The sequence below is a fragment of the Heptranchias perlo genome, chromosome 6 (genome assembly GCF_035084215.1).
Source record: "Heptranchias perlo isolate sHepPer1 chromosome 6, sHepPer1.hap1, whole genome shotgun sequence".
NCBI lineage: Eukaryota > Metazoa > Chordata > Chondrichthyes > Hexanchiformes > Hexanchidae > Heptranchias > Heptranchias perlo.
The window spans coordinates 43,307,040-43,325,150 of record NC_090330.1 but is presented as its reverse complement, the minus strand read 5'-3'; the positions used below and the strand labels follow the sequence as shown (position 1 = coordinate 43,325,150).

The 18,111-nt window shown below is 44.0% G+C and overlaps 1 protein-coding gene across 1 annotated transcript in view; it reads left to right on the top strand.

The window, feature by feature from the left end:
- Positions 1 to 18,111, top strand: part of LOC137322945 (PC3-like endoprotease variant B) — a 544,890-nt gene that overhangs the window by 341,295 nt on the left and 185,484 nt on the right. The window contains exon 12 of the mRNA XM_067986203.1: positions 7,077 to 7,177. Coding sequence (XP_067842304.1) covers positions 7,077 to 7,177 — 101 coding nt within the window. The remainder of the gene's footprint in view (positions 1 to 7,076; positions 7,178 to 18,111) is intronic.

Genomic DNA, 18,111 nt, shown 5'->3' with positions numbered 1-18,111 from the left:
ATAAAAACACCAATTGAACCGATCATCTGGGAGGGGAGGATGTTGTCAGCTAACTTAATTTATGCTTTAATGTCAGCCTTCAGTGGTAGCACTCTCATCTCTGATACTTCAGTGCAGTACTGAGGGAGTGCTGCATTGATGAAAGTGCCATCCTTTGGATGAGGTGTTAAAATGAGGCCCCATCTGCCCTCTCAGCGCTATTCAAAGAAGACCAGTGGTGTTCTCCCAATGTCCTGGCCAACAGTTATCCCTCAACCAACACCACTGAAATAATATATCTGGTCATTTACTTCATTGCTGTTTGTGCAAATTGGTTGCCACGTTTCCTTACATTACAACAGTGGCTACACTTCAAAGGTAAGTAAGTGACTGTGAAGTACTTTGGAACATCCTGAGGACATAAATTGCACTATATAAATGCAAGTTCTTTCTTTCATATATTTTCCAAATTCACATGCATACTTCATCAGCACTATAAGTCACACAAGCCAAAGCCTTTACAATATCAGCAGACCAAATAGTGGTAGTTTGTGAGTGACAGCGTAGATTTGGATGGATTGCCAGGTTACGGCAAAGTTACGGCCTTAGAGAACAAAGTACAGGAATTTACAAAGGCAGACAAAAATTAGAGCATTTTTGAGGGCGAGTAGATAATATTAGACTTGGTAAGGCAGGAAAACATTAGACCATGAGATTGAACCATCAAAGCGTAGGACTGAAGACCAGTATAACCAAGGACAAGGTTGTGATAATATGGTCACAGTGCAGTGCAAAACTAAGAAAATGGGGATATTTAATGGATTAAGGTTGGGAAAGGAAGAAAGAATAGTACAAAGCCTGCAAACATACCCATGAGATCCAAATAATGAATAGAGCAAAATTGCATCTGTGCTTTTGCTCTTTGTCCTTAGCATCTGTCCAGGTGGATCTCTTGGAGGTGCCACTCACTCCATGGTACTCTGCAGGTTTCCAAAACCTTCTGGCGTGCCTGCACGGATGTCAGAGAAGAACTGCTGTATGTTGTCTGCCATTCTATGCAGGGACCCCTGAAGGTTCTTAAAAAATTGCATGAAGAGCTTCTGCTAATTAATGAATGCAGCTCAGAATGCAGCCTTCGTGAGGTATGAATCGGTGAGTACTGCAGCAGTTGCTCCTCTGACCCTAACCCTCACTTCCTTTGCTTGCTGCTCTTCTGCTAGCAACTCCACTTGCTCTTGCTCACTGGTCCTTTGTGCTTCACTCAGTGCTCTCTCCTGACTGCCTGGTAGTATTTGTGCTGGTGCTTTGGAGTTCCTTGAGGCTGGATCTTGCTGCTCCCTGGCGCCAGCTTCCACATCTTGAGAGACCCCCTACGCAAGGAGAAAGGTAATATGTATTAGAATAGGGAATGCAGCCAATGGCTTTGCAGTGTAGCAAGGGCACTATGGTATCTTGCAGCAGAGGGGCAGAAGACTGAGTGCTAGAGGAGAAGAGAAAGTTGGCGTGAGCTACTACTTTGTTGGGCTGACATAAATTCAGCAAGCTGTCCCTCACCCACTTCTTTGATAGCTCCCCACCCCCAATTATTTGCAGGGTTTGTTGCTTGGAGCAGGTGAGGGGTCACAGAATGGTCATTCTGCCACCAGTGTAGATTCACTGATGGCTATGTCCAGCCTTTTCTTTTGAAAAGACAAAAAGACCTTGAGCATTAGGAGGTACCCCAGTGGGCACCTACATTGCACCTGGTGTGAAAGAATGAACAAAGTATGTACATAGTTCTATGGGGTCACCTAACAAGTTGAAGAGAAAACATAGCAGATCTATGTAAGCGTTGAAAACCTATTCCTTTGTCAGCCACCTTGTTGGAAGTGCAGCTTGAGAAATTTAGCAGGTTGAAAAAGTGCAAAGGTGGGGCCTGTGGTTTGCAGGCTGCATTGCAGATATGGCAGCATAATGCGTTCTCCTTTCTTTGAGTGGACACCCATGTGTTCATAATATCATAGTAGGGACAGCACAAGAGGAGGCCATTCGGCCCATCGTGCCTTTGCCGGCTCTTTGAAAGAGCTATCCAATTAGTTCCATTCCCCTGTTCTTTCCCCATAGCCCTGTAACTTTTTTCCCTTCAAATATTTATCCAATTCCCTTTTGAAAGTTACTATTGACTCTGCTTCCACCACCCTTTCAGGCTGTGCATTCCAGATCATTATAACTCGCTGCTTAAAAAAACATTTCGTCATGTCGCCTCTAGTTCTTTTGCTGACCAGTTTAAATCTGTGTTCTCTGGTTACCGACCCTTCTGCCACTGGAAACAGTTTCTCCTTACTTACTATATCAAAACTGTTTGAACACCTCTATCAAATCTCCCCTTAACGTTCTCTGTTCTAATGGAGAACAACCCAGCTTCTGCAGTCTCTTCACATAATTGAAGTCACTCATCCCTGGTACCATTCTAGTATATCTCTTCTGCATCCTCTCTAAGGCCTTGACATCTTTTCTAAAGTGTGGTGTCCAGAATTGAACACAATACTCCAGCTGCGGCCTAACCAGTGTTTATAAAAGTTTACCTTGCTGCTCTTCTTCAGTCTGGAGAACTTTTTTCTCATTTGTTCCCATGAGCGATGAACTGAGGAGACAGCATTGACACTATTGGCCACCTCCTGTGACACTAGGTTACAGCGGTTCTATTTGGAGAATGTCCCTCTGCTCCAAAATTGCCAATTTTGGCAGGGCCACATCCTGCAACAAGACATTCATTCTCTTTTCACTGAAAGTGGCAGTTCTGGGAATCCCTTCAGTCATTCTTGGTCTTTTAACTTAAGTTCCAACAAAATATGCTGCCTCTCTTTAAGAACTGCTTTGCTCCCGATTCAGCAGTAGTCTAGGCGCAATGCTCCCTGCACCAGGAAGTGACAGGGCATATTACAAAAATGCAAATTATGAATCTAAATAATCCGTTGGGAATAGGCTGCCTCACTAATAGTGCAGGAGGACCTAAGGGTGCTGAAAAATTGACTATTTTTGGACGACTGTAGAATTGGCCATATTATGTCCATATGCTACATTCAGGATCAGGAATTGATATATTGAGCTTGTTAGCACAGTTGGGCATGCTAGGGCACAGCTTAATTATTTCAGTGTACTGTGCTAAATACGATGAATCAATAGCTTTTTCTATTTATGCAAAACTAAACTACAAAAAAAATGGTGACAAGGCCAACGTAGGTGAGTAGGATTGATTTGAGTTTGGTAAGTTTGAAATATAGCCTAAGTAGGACATCAAAATGCTGCTTCAATTTAATCTGTGTTTTGCAGTTGTTAAATTATCCAATTCGTTTAATATTAATTTACATATACCTCTGACAAACCTGTTACATTTCAAAAATAATAAACTGTTGTGAATATTAATATGGCCTGTTAGTGATAAGCAAATGGGCCTTCAGTCAGGCATTCAGTTAATTTAGTTGGAACTAACCCAAGCCCATTGAACCCTGAACCAGAATTGAACTATTCGAATCACTTTCCAATACAGAAATGAATGAGAAAAATATCTTTTTGTTAAGTAATGCAGTTGGATAGATGTTTTACTTTTAAAAATGTTCCTCCTCCCTTGTGACAATATGGAAAGTGCTGCTTTGCTGCCTTCTTGATGGCACCTGTTCCTAGATAGTTTTTACCTGCTGATTTCCTTCACCTCTTTTAGTGGCATATTAGTTTATGCAGGATGGTTTCTGCTTGTCTTGGGTCTGGCATTATTTGTGTTAAACACAACATCAATTGCCAAGAGTGTTTATAGAGATCAAAATCAAAAATTGACCCATGTGACCTGAATTTCTGATTGCCACTCTACTATCACTATGTGAGGTATCAATAAAACCACCGATTTTCATCTCAATCCATATTAATTGTCATTGTCATCATTGCAACTCTGATCCAAAGTGGTGAAATACAATACTGAAGAGGGTGGAACTTCCTGTGTATTTGCGCCCAGAGCCACACGTAATCAGGACTTAAAGCAAATACCCGGCGAAAAGATTAAAGAAACTCGGGTGCAAGTGTGTTACGCACATAATTACGCTACGTCCGAATTTTCTCGATCTTTTACGCCGTCTATCGATTCCTGCCCTCGAGTACATCTCAGGTCATTACAATGGCTCCGCCCCCAGGCTAAAGATACATACATGCAAATTTCCTGAAGTGACATTGGTTCAAAATGGGGGTACATGATTTAAGCGCAGCAGGAAACAGTGTCATTTCTCTGGTGTTTTATTGTGATTTTTGAAGTGATTTTTGTTTTTAATTATCCTAACTGAGACGTGCACTGTATTCAATTTTTCTTTGAAAGCATATTCATGGCATCAGCATGAGTTACATTAAAAATTGCTGATTCCTAAAAGCAATCTCATTTATTTGGAGCAAACTTACCAGTATTCAAATTGTTATTAAGGATATTTTGACGAGTACTGATCTGGAGTCACTTGTATTAGCGATCCAGTAAAGATTGCCAGTTGCAAGGTCTATCAGAAAAAAAAATATTTTATAACATCCTAACAGCAGCAGTTTATCTGATTTTGTCGTCAGCTCATTCCAATTGCTTAACTCTCATCTGTCTGTCATGTGTTTTTCACATGGATTCTTTCACAAACTATATTAGGTCAAGGTCATAAATGGGAAAAATCCTACATATATGTTGTATGCAAACAGGATTTCACAAGCATAGTTTAATTGTTTTAAGAATTTTTTTGTTGCCAAAAGGATCTCTCACAGAAATTGTTTGTGCGACTGTATAGAACTGTATATTACTTCAGCTCCTGTGAATTAAAGCAAAAATTGTGAAGAGATTTCATTATTTTACTGAAAGATCTTACACTTATATAGTGTGATATCACAGTCTCAGCACACCCGAAAGCGTTTTCCAACCAATGGATTACTTTTGAAGTGCAGTCACTGTTGTTATGTAGGCACATGTGGCAGTCAATTTGTGCACTGCAAGGTCCCACAAGCAGCAAATAAATGTGCGACCAGATAAGCTGCTGTTTGGTAGAGGGAGGGGATATTAACTTCCTTTTCTTTGAGTAGTGCAATGGAATCTCTTATGTACAACCTAAGTGGAAAGTTAGAGCCTTGGTTTAACATTTCATCTAAAAGACACTACGTCCAACAGTGCAGCATTCCCTCAGCCTAGATCCTGTGCTCAATTCATGGAGAGAAGGCTAGAACTCATGATTTTTTGGCTCAGAGGGCAAGAATGCAAACAAATGAGCCAAGCTGACACTTACACGTGTTTATTTTGAAGACGCATTATTGTCAAATTTGTAGTTTCTCCTTCTTCTGTTTCAGGATAATGCAGCTCATTTTCAGCAGTTTCCAGTTCTTTAGCTGCTAATCAATCCAAAATTATGTCCCCCATCCCCATCATCACCATCTTTGACATAACTTCCAGGCCTGTAGTAACTGCCAACTTTGAACAATTAAAAATGCCTATGAAACATACAGCATTGCTTAGCAGATCAGCACAATTTTCAATGCATGTGAACTACTATATACTGACAGAAGTACACAATACTGCTAGGGGTAGAGTTTCTGTTTTGAGCGCAATCGGCAACTGGGCGCAAATTGTGCCCAAAAATTGCGCTGGCTGGTTTTCATTCTGAATTTCCGATAAAATGCATTAACATAATCACAAACATGAAATCTTCCATGAATCAGTGCAATCCGGCAGCTTAACAGGGCGCAATTGTTTTTTTTACAATAATAAATATTCATTGATGTATTTAAGATGTATTTAAAAGTGTAATCTGATGCAGTTTTATTAATGCAGCTGAAAATGGGTTTATCACAAACAATAAGCATTTTTAGTAAGAGTCCTCCACCTGTGAGTAACTTGATTTTAAATCACTGAAAATGACTTAAAAAAAGCTATACTGAACCATTACCAACTTTCATTGGTGAGCACTAGTCAGTTTCTTAGTAAATTAAATATTTTTTAATATTTAAAAACATTTAAAACGTGAAGACTCTCATTGAACGGCCGCAGGCAGGTGCAATTGGTGGAAACTCGCCATCCTCGTTATTTCATTCAGGGGGCGTGGCCAGTTTTGTGGGCGGAGTTGGCTTCAGCGCGGTGATTTTTGAACCAGCGCAAAAGATCACGGAAGATCGAAATACACTGAATGTAATTTACACGAGTGTGCATCGAAATTCCTCAATCTTTTGCATTGATCCAGTCGGATTGCACTGAAAGAACCAGCGCAATCTAGCGGAAACTCTTCCCCCCCCAATTTCATGTGTTAACATTATAGGTCAGTGTTTCATCTTGAGAGAGAAGCACTTCTGTGTGGGCTGAAATTGCTTCTACACAAATAGAGGACGTTATACTTCTGTAATAGTCAAGAAAAAAGAAAGTACTTGCATTTATAAAGCGCCTTAGCGGATTTTCATTATGTCACAAAGGATTTTATAACCAATGGTTCTTTTTGAAGTACAGTCACTTTTGTTACATAAGTGGTCGAGGAACAAGCTGTTAAGTAGAAATAGCTATGTTTGTTTTTCTTTCATAATACAACATATTAAAAGCAGAAATTATGGGCAACAAGCAGATTTAAGGAAGGTACTTCCCGATGTGTTATCAAATTTACAGATCCTGCGAATTATTAATTTGTCTGCATAATTTAATCTGCAAACTTCCAGTACCACTCGAAATGAAGCACTATCAGTCCAATTTTATGATGTTTGAAAATGAATGTTGTAAACCAGAATTAAGACAGCATATAGAACCACAACATTTCTGTGCTCACAGCATCTGAATCAAAAATATGAGCCAAAATGTTACCACAGTCTACAAAGGGTTAAATAATTTTGTTACTTTACATCAGGGTCAGAGCAAGATTATATTTCACACATAATAATCAGCATGCATCACTTCCCATTATTTTTATGGATCTGTTAACATAATATTTCATATTTTGCTTTTATAAATCCCTCTTACTATTTTTCATTGCTTCTTTGTGCTCAATATTGATGCAATATGTGGGCGGGAACTAATTGGAGCTCCAACCTTGTTAATGGTACAATATGTGCAATTACTTTGTTTTGAACAGGTGACAACTCAACTTGATAATGAATGCACCAAAACCTTCAAAGGCACTTCAAGTGCAGCTCCAATGGCAGCTGGTATAATTGCATTGGTCCTTCAGGCCAAGTAAGTATTGTCACACATAAACTGTTCTGGAATTTTAAAATAACATATATAGTACCAGTATATTCAGAAATGCCAGAGAAAATTCTGCTGCTTGGATGTTAAAACTTAGGTTTTCCATAAGGTGTTCTTGATCATGGTGAAAGAACTGTATAATTTTAATTTAATACAATGAAACAACGTGGAAGTCTGACATATACAGCTTTTTTATTCCTATGAGCCAAAGCAGCAACCAATAACAACTTGCCTTATGTAGCACCTTTCACAATCTCAGGACATCCCAAAGTGCTTTACAGGCAATGAAGTACATTTGAAGTGTAGTCACTGTTGTAATGTAGGAAACATGGCAGCCAATTTGCACACAGCAAGGTCCCACAAACATCAATGAGATAATGGCCAGATATTTTTTTTTAGTGTTCTTGGTTGAGGAATAAATGTTGGTCAGAATACCTGGGAGAACTCTCCGGCTCTTCTTCCAATCAGTGCCAATAGATCTTTTACATCCACCTTAGAGGGCTGACAGGGCTTAGATTTTCTTTAACATCTGATCCAAAAGTTAGTGGAGTGTCAGCGTGGATTATGTGCTTAAGTCTCTGGAGTGGGGCTTGAACCCATGACCTTCTGACTCAAAGGCTAGAGTGCTACCACCAAGCCACAACTGACACTTAATATAGACAATGTCCCAAGGCACTTTACAGAGTGGGGTGAAATATATAGGATTATATAAGTGAATGGATGCTGAGCCATTAGGGGGGATGACTGAAAACTTGGTCGGAAAGATGGGTTAACAAACAATGACTAAGCAGTTTCTGGACAGACTTTAGCAGGTCTTTATAGGGAAATAGTCTCTCAGTACTGGCTCTTAATCATTAATTTAGTTATGGCAATAACAAATGGTCTTTCTACCTTAGCAGGTGGTTTTGATAACAACTCTGGATAACATATCACAAAGGAATTTGTAATACCATAGGAATATTGCAAGCATTCAATTAATTTGTAATGATTACTACTTAACAGTTGGAACTCTTATTAACTTATATATAGGTATTGGTAAAGGCTTTGTAAGAAGGTGGCAGGGGGCAATCAGGGTGGAAATTACGCTTGTTGGATCTCCACCCATAATGCACCTCTGAGCAACTGCCATTTTGGACTTTGGACAAGAAGTTACTGCAAAATCAGGCGGAAGCTTTATTACCATATTACAATTAAATGTAAATGTAGGTAAATGACAGCCTATAAAATGCCATGTCTTTGACACCAGCATCATGCTGTTTCTTAATCACACCCGTAGAAAACAGACGCCCAGGGTTGCTAGGTTCTGTCATCACAGCCGTGAAGGTTTACAATTGCAGCATCATTTCTTTTCTGTTTCTCAGTTTAATGCTGCAGTATCAATATATTGTTCATGGTTTTATTTTTACACTTGTTTGGCACTATTGGTTAGGATTTACTTTGTGGCACGAGCTTTGGCAGTACCATTTTTTAGAAGGGAACAATTTAGGAGGGCCCCAATGGGAGATTCTCTGTGTTTGCTATTTGGAGGAAGAAGAAATGCCCAGAAGCAAAGGAGAGATGCCTGGAAGGTGAGATTGTACCAGAGGTGTACTTACCACACATATCATTACCCTCCAACTCATATCTATCAACAAAAGTGCACTTTTCTGGATTGGTCTGAGGAATTACAGGCAAGGAACTACTGGTCCGTTATTTGAGTCAGATAGAAGAATGCAAGTTTGGCTGCCGTGTGACCAAGGCTACGTGTTGGAGCCTTGGCTATTGACAATTCTCAAGCAGCCATGAATACCAATGAATCACAAGTACTCTAGGGTGCATGCTGCCACAATAATTAGAATCGAACACACCATAGGATGCTTTGGCAAGTCAAAGGGTGTGCTCCAATACAGGTCAGCAAAAGTCTCTTAGATCATCATTTTCTAATCCTCAACGTTGTCATGTAACAAGGCAAAAGCATAGAGCAGGTGGAGGAAGAGGACAACTAATCCATATCCAGAATACAAGCAACATTAACAGGAAGAAGCAGAAGATTTGCCTATAAAAGTATCTTTGCACTCTGCCAGAGTCATACACCGGGCTCTCATAGATAAGACCTTCTCATAAGCATGTCATCCACACAGCAATCATCTCTACGCCTTCACTGTGCCATGGCCAAATACGCCCTCACTTTCACTACCAATTTACTGCATCTGAACTATTATGGATACCACTCCTTCCCTCTGCTGAATCATTATCCAACACCATACCAAGGATACTATTTGGACACAGCTGAATTGAAGTGTAACTAAATGCTAAAAGTGATGCAGCACATTCTGACATTTCCCATTTGGTGACACAGTATGATTTATGCATTCTAGACTCTAACGTGCTACTACTTCAAGGTGTCCCTTGCTGTAGCAGCAGTAAGTAAGGTGGCTGGCTGCTGTGTGTCAGTGGGAGCCTCTTGGAAGTGGGATGGCTCTCCACCTCCTTGAGTTGGCTCACAACATGACGCAGCTACTGGCTCTGCCATGTCTGCAGCTGCAGGACATGCCTAGTCTTGCAAATAGAGAAGAATAATTGAGAATTTGAAAGATATACCATTATGATCAACTGCCACCCTGCAGCCGAGAGTGGGTGTAATCAAAGTATGTGCATCATGCAGCTACATTCAGGTAGAAGAATTTTTGGGGACGAGAGTAAAGGAAGAATTATAGACCTAAGTTGGTGCAAAGTGTGTCCTTCTGCTGAATGCCCATGTGTAGTAAGCACTCAAAGAACTGTAAGATAATGTGAGGAGGAGCAGGCAAATTGTACCATGCATATTTTGGATAGTTAATTAATATAAAGAACTGATGGATAGTCCCACCTTTGGCTAATCTTTGTGACATCTCAAAATATGTTAATCATTTGCAGTCAACTCCTTTGGGTATTGTTGTCTGCATTGACATGTCTTGCTACGTCCTTCAAGCACTCTGTGCTTCTCTCCTGTCTGGGCAGTGACTTGGAGTGCCATAGAGGCTCACCATCCTCTGCTGCACTTGCTCCAATAATATTTCTCAGGTAACATTAAAAATGTTGCCTGGCTTGGTACTACAGAACCGCCCTTGTCCTGTTGGCGAAATGAAATATTCTGATTTATTTTCAAAATTTTGCCACACATAATGCAACTCCCCTTTAAAGTTCTACTACAGGATTTTCTTGCAGCAGCATCAGATAACCCACCCCAGAATCAGCGAGTTCCCGGTGGGAGGGTATTACATCACTGAAGCTATGAACAGTAGGTTTGCCCCGGAAGAATTGGTGGATTTGGCCTTCTTTCATTCCATCAGGCAGGAAACACCTCACATTAAATGAACACCTGGTCCACAGTCAGACAGGAAAAGCCACATCCAGTGTCTCAGCCCAACAAATTCAATTTGATCATAAAAGTACATGTTTAAAAATAAAATATGGGCCCTATATTTGACTTGCTAGCATAAAGTTACTTTAGAAAGTTTTTTGGTGATAACATTTACTGAGAAGGTGCTAACACTGAATAGTCTGATACAATGCTCTGTAACTTAACGCAGATAGTAAGTTAAGATATCTAATCAGCAGATATCAGCAATAATCATTGTTCAGTATTTAAACAAGATAGGAATGAGGCATGTGTGTTAACTTGGCTCAATTAGTAGGCCGTGTCTACTGCCACCACAGCGGTGGCAGTGGCACACTCTGGTATTGCCACCGACAAGAAGTAGGAGGACAGTACTCACCCAACCCTTTGTCTGGACTGTCTAATTTGACCCCGTCTGCTGCAGAGTAATTCAAGTTCTTTGGAATGTGCAATTCGATCCAGTCATTGTCATGCAGGCTACAGAGTTCAGACAAGGCACACTGCTGACACTACTGATTTCAGAGAACAGACGTCCTAACACTACCAAGTCCAGAGAACGCACAGCGCTAGCTCTACTAATTTCAGAGAACAGACAGTGCTAAAACTACCGAGTTCAGAGAACAGACAGCGCTAAAACTACCGAGTTCAGAGAACAGACAGCGCTAAAACTACCGACTTCAGAGAACAGACAGCGCTAAAACTACCGACTTCAGAGAACAGACAGCGCTAACACTACCGACTTCAGAGAACAGACAGCGCTAACACTATCGACTTCTGAGAACAGACAGCTCTAACACTACCGACTTCAGAGAACAGACAGCGCTAACACTACCGACTTCAGAGAACAGACAGCGCTAACACTACCGACTTCAGAGAACAGACAGCGCTAACACTACCGACTTCAGAGAACAGACAGCGCTAACACTATCGACTTCAGAGAACAGACAGCGCTAACACTACCGACTTCAGAGAACAGACAGCGCTAACACTACCGACTTCAGAGAACAGACAGCGCTAACATGACCGACTTCAGAGAACAGACAGCGCTAACACTACCGACTTCAGAGAACAGACAGCGCTAACACTACCGACTTCAGAGAACAGACAGCGCTAAAACTACCGACTTCAGAGAACAGACAGCTCTAACACTACCGACTTCAGAGAACAGACAGCGCTAACACTACCGACTTCAGAGAACAGACAGCTCTAACACTATCGACTTCAGAGAACAGACAGCGCTAACACTACCGACTTCAGAGAACAGACAGCGCTAACACTACCGACTTCAGAGAACAGACAGCTCTAACACTATCGACTTCAGAGAACAGACAGCGCTAACATGACCGACTTCAGAGAACAGACAGCTCTAACACTATCGACTTCAGAGAACAGACAGCGCTAACACTACCGACTTCAGAGAACAGACAGCGCTAACACTATCGACTTCAGAGAACAGACAGCGCTAACACTACCGACTTCAGAGAACAGACAGCGCTAACACTATCGACTTCTGAGAACAGACAGCTCTAACACTACCGACTTCAGAGAACAGACAGCGCTAACACTACCGACTTCAGAGAACAGACAGCGCTAACACTACTGACTTCAGAGAACAGACAGCGCTAAAACTACCGACTTCAGAGAACAGACAGCGCTAACACTACCGACTTCAGAGAACAGACAGCGCTAACACTACTGACTTCAGAGAACAGACAGCGCTAACACTACCGACTTCAGAGAACAGACAGCTCTAACACTATCGACTTCAGAGAACAGACAGCGCTAACATGACCGACTTCAGAGAACAGACAGCTCTAACACTATCGACTTCAGAGAACAGACAGCGCTAACACTACCGACTTCAGAGAACAGACAGCTCTAACACTACCGACTTCAGAGAACAGACAGCGCTAACATGACCGACTTCAGAGAACAGACAGCGCTAAAACTACCGACTTCAGAGAACAGACAGCGCTAACACTACCGACTTCAGAGAACAGACAGCGCTAAAACTACCGACTTCAGAGAACAGACAGCGCTAACACTACCGACTTCAGAGAACAGACAGCGCTAAAACTACCGACTTCAGAGAACAGACAGCTCTAACACTATCGACTTCAGAGAACAGACAGCGCTAACACTACCGACTTCAGAGAACAGACAGCTCTAACACTACCGACTTCAGAGAACAGACAGCGCTAACACTACTGACTTCAGAGAACAGACAGCGCTAACACTACCGACTTCAGAGAACAGACAGCGCTAAAACTACCGAGTTCAGAGAACAGACAGCGCTAACACTACCGAGTTCAGAGAACAGACAGCTCTAACACTATCGACTTCAGAGAACAGACAGCGCTAAAACTACCGACTTCAGAGAACAGACAGCGCTAACACTACTGACTTCAGAGAACAGACAGCGCTAACACTACCGACTTCAGAGAACAGACAGCGCTAACACTACCGACTTCAGAGAACAGACAGCGCTAACACTACCGACTTCAGAGAATAGACAGCGCTAACATGACCGACTTCAGAGAACAGACAGCGCGAACATGACCGACTTCAGAGAACAGACAGCGCTAAAACACCTGAGTTCAGCGAGTGCACAGTGCTGACACTACCGAGTTCAGAAAATGCTCAGCGCTGACCTAACGAGTTTAGAGAATACACAGCGCTGACACTACCGAGTTCGGAGAACACACAGCGCTGGCTCTACCATGTTCAGAGAACGCACAGCGCTGACACTCCCGATTTCAGAGAACACACAGCGCCTGCACCATGTTCAGATAGGAAGGTGTGAGGCCACGGAGGGATTTCTACATGAGGATGAGAATTTTAAAATCACGGCGTTCGTGGACTGGGAGCCAATGTAGGTCAGCGAGCACAGGGGCGACGGGTGAACAAGACTTGCTGCGAGTTAGGATACACGCAGCAGAGTTTTGAATGAGCTCAAGTATATTGAGGGTGGAGGACGGGGGGCCAGCCAGGAGACCATTGGAATAGTCAAGTCTAGAGGTAACAAAGGCATGGATGAGGATTTCAGCAGCAGATGAGCTGAGGCAGGAGTGGAGACACGTGGTGTTAGGGGGGTAGAATTAGGCGGTATTGATGGTGAAGCGGAAGCTCATCTCAAAGTCAAATAGGATGCCAAGGTTACAAACAGTCATGTTCAACCTCAGACAGTGGCCAGGGGAGTGGTTGGTTAGGGAATGGAGTTTGTGGTGGGGATCAAAGACAATAACTTCGGTCTTCCCAATATTTAGTTGGAGGAAATTTTTGCTGTCGGACAAGCAATGTGACAAATCAGAGACAGTGGAGGGGTTGAGGGAGGTGGTGGTGAGGTTGAGCTGGGTGTCATCAGTGTACATGTGGAAAGTGATGTTGTGTTTTCGTATGATGTCACTGAAGGGCAGCGTGTAGATAAGAAATAGGAGGGGGCCAAGGATCGATCCTTGGGAGACTCCAGAGGTAATGGTGCGGGATCAGGAAGAGAAGCCATTGCAGGTGATTCTCTGGCTACGACTGGATAGATAAGAACGTAACCAGGTCAACGCAGTCCCACCCAGCTGGATGATGGAGGAGAGGCGTTGGAGGAGGATGGTGTGGTTAACCGTGTCAAAGGTTGCAGACAGGTTGAGAAGGATGAGGAGGGAGAGTTTACCATAGTCACAGTCACATAGGATGTCATTTGTGACTTTGGGAAGGGCTGTTTCAGAGGCGGAAACCTTATTGGAGGGATTCAAACATGCGGGAAAGGTGGGCATGGATTTGGGAGGCGACAACACATTCAAGGACTTTGGAGAGGAAAGGGAGGTTTGAAAGTGCAGAGGGATCAAGGGTGGGTTTTTTGAGGAGGGGGTGATGACGGCAGATTTAAAGGAGAGGGGGACAGTACCTGAGGAGAGGGAACCGTTAACAATATCAGCTAATGTGAGGGCCAGGGAGGAAAGTTGGGTGGTCAGCAGTTTGGTAGTAATAGGGTCAAGGGAGCAGGAGGTGGATCTCATGGTCAAGATGAGCTCGGAGAGGGCATGAGGTGAGATAGGAGAGAAACTAGAGAAAGATGCGAGTTCAGGGCTAGGGCAGGAGGGAACCGTGGGAGAAGTTTGGCTAGGTGGGCTTGGGGAAGGGAGGGAAGTGGCAGAGGCAGCTGAATGGGTGATCTTAATCTTAGTAACAAAGTTGTTGTTGGAGGTGAGGGTGGAGGGGGCAGGGGAGAGGGGTATAAGAGGATGGTATGTAGTGGAGAAGAGAAGCCAGGGTTATTTTTGCATTCCATGCTGATCCTGGAATAGTGAGCAGTTTTGGCAGGAGAGCAGGACCTGATGGTGCTTTATGTGGTCCAGCCAGATCTAGTGATGAATGGCTAAACCAGTTGTCAGCCATAAACGTTCAAGTCTGGACTTAAAAGAGCAGAGATCAGGGCTGTACCGGGGGAATGACCAGGGTGAGAGAGATTAATGGTTTTAATGGGAACAAGAGCATCAAAGTTGGTGGTGAGGGTGTGATTGAGCAGATCGGTAGCTGCAGAAAAGTCATGGTAAATGGAGGGCCAAAGGCTTGACAGTTGGGAATTTGAAAGTGCCATTGTAAGTGACTTAGGGGAGAGATTTTTCCATGGGCAAACACAGGAGGAAGTGGGATTGGGAAAGGGAAGGAGGACTTGGGTGAAGAGGGATACAAGGAAGTGATCAGAGATGGCTTTATTCGTGATTGACATGATGGGAGTAGAGAGGCCACCTGAGATGGCAAGGTCAAGGGTAGGGGAGTTTATATGAAGAGAGAGATTAAGGGAGGATAGGAGGGCAGTGAACTCAGAGGAGGGAAAGCATGATGAGTTGAGATGGAGGTTGAAATCACCGAGGATGAGAAATCGCTCAGTGCAGAGGCTAAGGGAGGATGGCAGTGAAAATATTTTGGTGAGAAACTTGGCATGGAACTTGGGTGGGTGATAGAGAACGAGGATTTTAAAGGAGAGGTGAGAGTGGTGGAACAAGGTGAGATGTTCAAAGGAGGAAAAGGTGCCAGAGGAGTAGACGGACAGACCAAGTTGTGATATGGTGATGTGTTAATTGGATCCATATGATTTATATCAATTAGTGTTAATTGTATTCAGGTGGTGCATATCAATTGGGGACTCTCTTGAATCCATTTATATGAGAGATTATTTAGGGGATGCACTGTGTGTGTAATGTGGAGCTCTGTGAATAAAGGCTTGGAAGCAACTGAAGATCAGGCTTTAGTATTCTATCCTTCACCACCTGGCTATCCAATTTATTACAATAAGGGCACCACCGTGGTGGTCTGGATGGGGCAAGTGGTGGAAGATATAGTCAGGCTGCAAGGCTTCATTAAGGGGGAAGGCGTCATCACCCATCAGCCACAATAAGCTCATGGATGGCAAGGCCCTTGTTTACAAGTGAACAGACGTTCTGGAGGGAGATGCGGAGAGGGGTGGTGATAGCTGATCCACTGGCAGAGTCCACAGAGTCAGCGATGGGAGGGGTGAATGGGACAGGAAGGAGATTGACAAGATTAGCCCCCATCGAGAGCACTGGGCAGGAAAGTCGGTGAGAGAGTATGATGGGGCAGTTGGGGTTGCCGCTCATAAGGAGGCAGTGACGAGTGCCTCGATGGGCCCTTTGGAGGATGCCAAGAAAGGCAAAGAGGGAAGCTGTAGGCTTATCTAAGAGGGAGTCAAGCCTGGGAGAGCAGTAGGAGAATAGAAAGGTCAAGGAGTGCTGAAGGGTTGGGGTAGGGATTTGGAGGGGCAGTGTACTCGAGAATGGAAAAATGAAAGGAGGCATGACGACAGGGGAGAGGGGCCTTGGGGGAGTAAAGAGAAAGGAAGAAAAAAGGTGAAATAGAAGTAATGGGGGAGAGCTGCGGTGACTGATGGGGCATTGTGTGCGGGCCATGGATTGTTTTCAGGTTTATTGGGTAGAAAGTGGGGGGTGGTAGTCACCGTTTACATTACAAAGTGAAGAGCGACGATGACGTCACTTGCCGTGCATGCGCTGGGCTTTCCGAGAAATCAACTCACTGTCGTTCATGCTTAAGAGCGTGATCCAGATCTAATGGCTGGGAGGAGGAAAGCGTGATCCATCTCCCCATCTGGACCATCTCCCTCTCTTACCCCGCCCCCCCCAATAGATTTGGATCACATTTTCTCCCGTCCCCTCCATCCCTCCCACACTCTGCTCCCTCTGGGCTCCCCCCTTCCTCCACCGCTTCTCCCCTTCCCCTGCTTCCCACTCTTCATCTGCTCCCCTTTCCCCCCCTGCTTCGCCCATTCTTCAGCTTCTCCTCGCTGCTCCTCCTTCCCCCCTGCTTCTGCATTGCTTCTGCTCCCCCCTTCCCCCTACTTCTCCCCTTCCCCCTGCTTGTCCCCTTCTCCTCTGTTTCTCCTTACCCCCACTTCTCCTTCACCCTTCCAATGCTTCCCCCTGCTTGTCCCCTTCCCCCTGCTTCTGCTCCCCCTCCCCTCTGCTTCTCCCCTTCCCCCCCACTTCTCTTTCCCCCTACCTCTGCTTCCCCCGCTTCTCCCCTTCCCGTGCTTCCCCCTGCGTCTCCCCTTCTCCCTGCTTCTCCCCTTCCCCACTTCTCCTTCCCCTTTCCTCCTGCTTCTGCTCCCCCTTCCTCCCCTGCTTCACCTCTTCTTCTGCTCCCCCTTCCCCCTGCTTCTCCCCTTCCCCCTGCTTCTCCCCTTCCCCCTGCTTCTCCCCTTCATCCTGCTTCTCCCCTTTCCCCCTGCTTCTCCCCATCCCCCTGCTTCTCCCTTTCCCCCTTGCTTCTCCATTTCGCCCTGCTTCCCCCCTTCCTCTGGGCTCTGCTGTCTTCCCCCCCGCCCCTTTAAGACCACCTGGTGCTCGGCCTTCAGTTTGCACTTTTAGTGGACAGCAGCGACAGCAGTTGGTGACTTGCAATGCGCATGCGCGGCCCAACACACTCCAGGCCTGAGTGCGCATGCGCTAGTCCCTGGCAGTAGTCACAGCGTAATTAGTATCACTTTTATCACTGGGTCAGTAGGTTGTGGGCTCAAGCCGCACACCAAGCTTGAGCAGTACTGAGGGAGTGCTGGGTTGCCAGGGGTGCCATCCTTCAATTGAGGTGTTAAATTGAGAACCAGCCAACCTGATTCAGTGCTCAAAGTGAACTCTAAAGATCCAAGGAAACAATTCCAAGAAGAGCAGGGAGTTTGCACGTTGTCCTCGCCAATATTTTTCCCTTGATGAATATTACCTAAAATGGATTGTCTGGTCATTCATCTCATGGCTGTTTATGGAACATTGCTGGCACAGAATGGATGCAATATTTGTCTACATAGCAACAGTCACTGCACTCCAAAAATAATTAATTGTGTACAATACATTGAGATGTTTTGACATGAGCGACACTATATAAATTCAATTATTATATAAGCCTTAACTTGTTTTGCAACGAAAGTAAGTTTGGTGTGTAAATACCAGAAAATGGATACAAAAACAGAAAATGATGGGAATACACAGGAAGTCAGCCAGCATCTGTGGAGAGAAAAGACAATCAATGTTTTTGGCAGGGC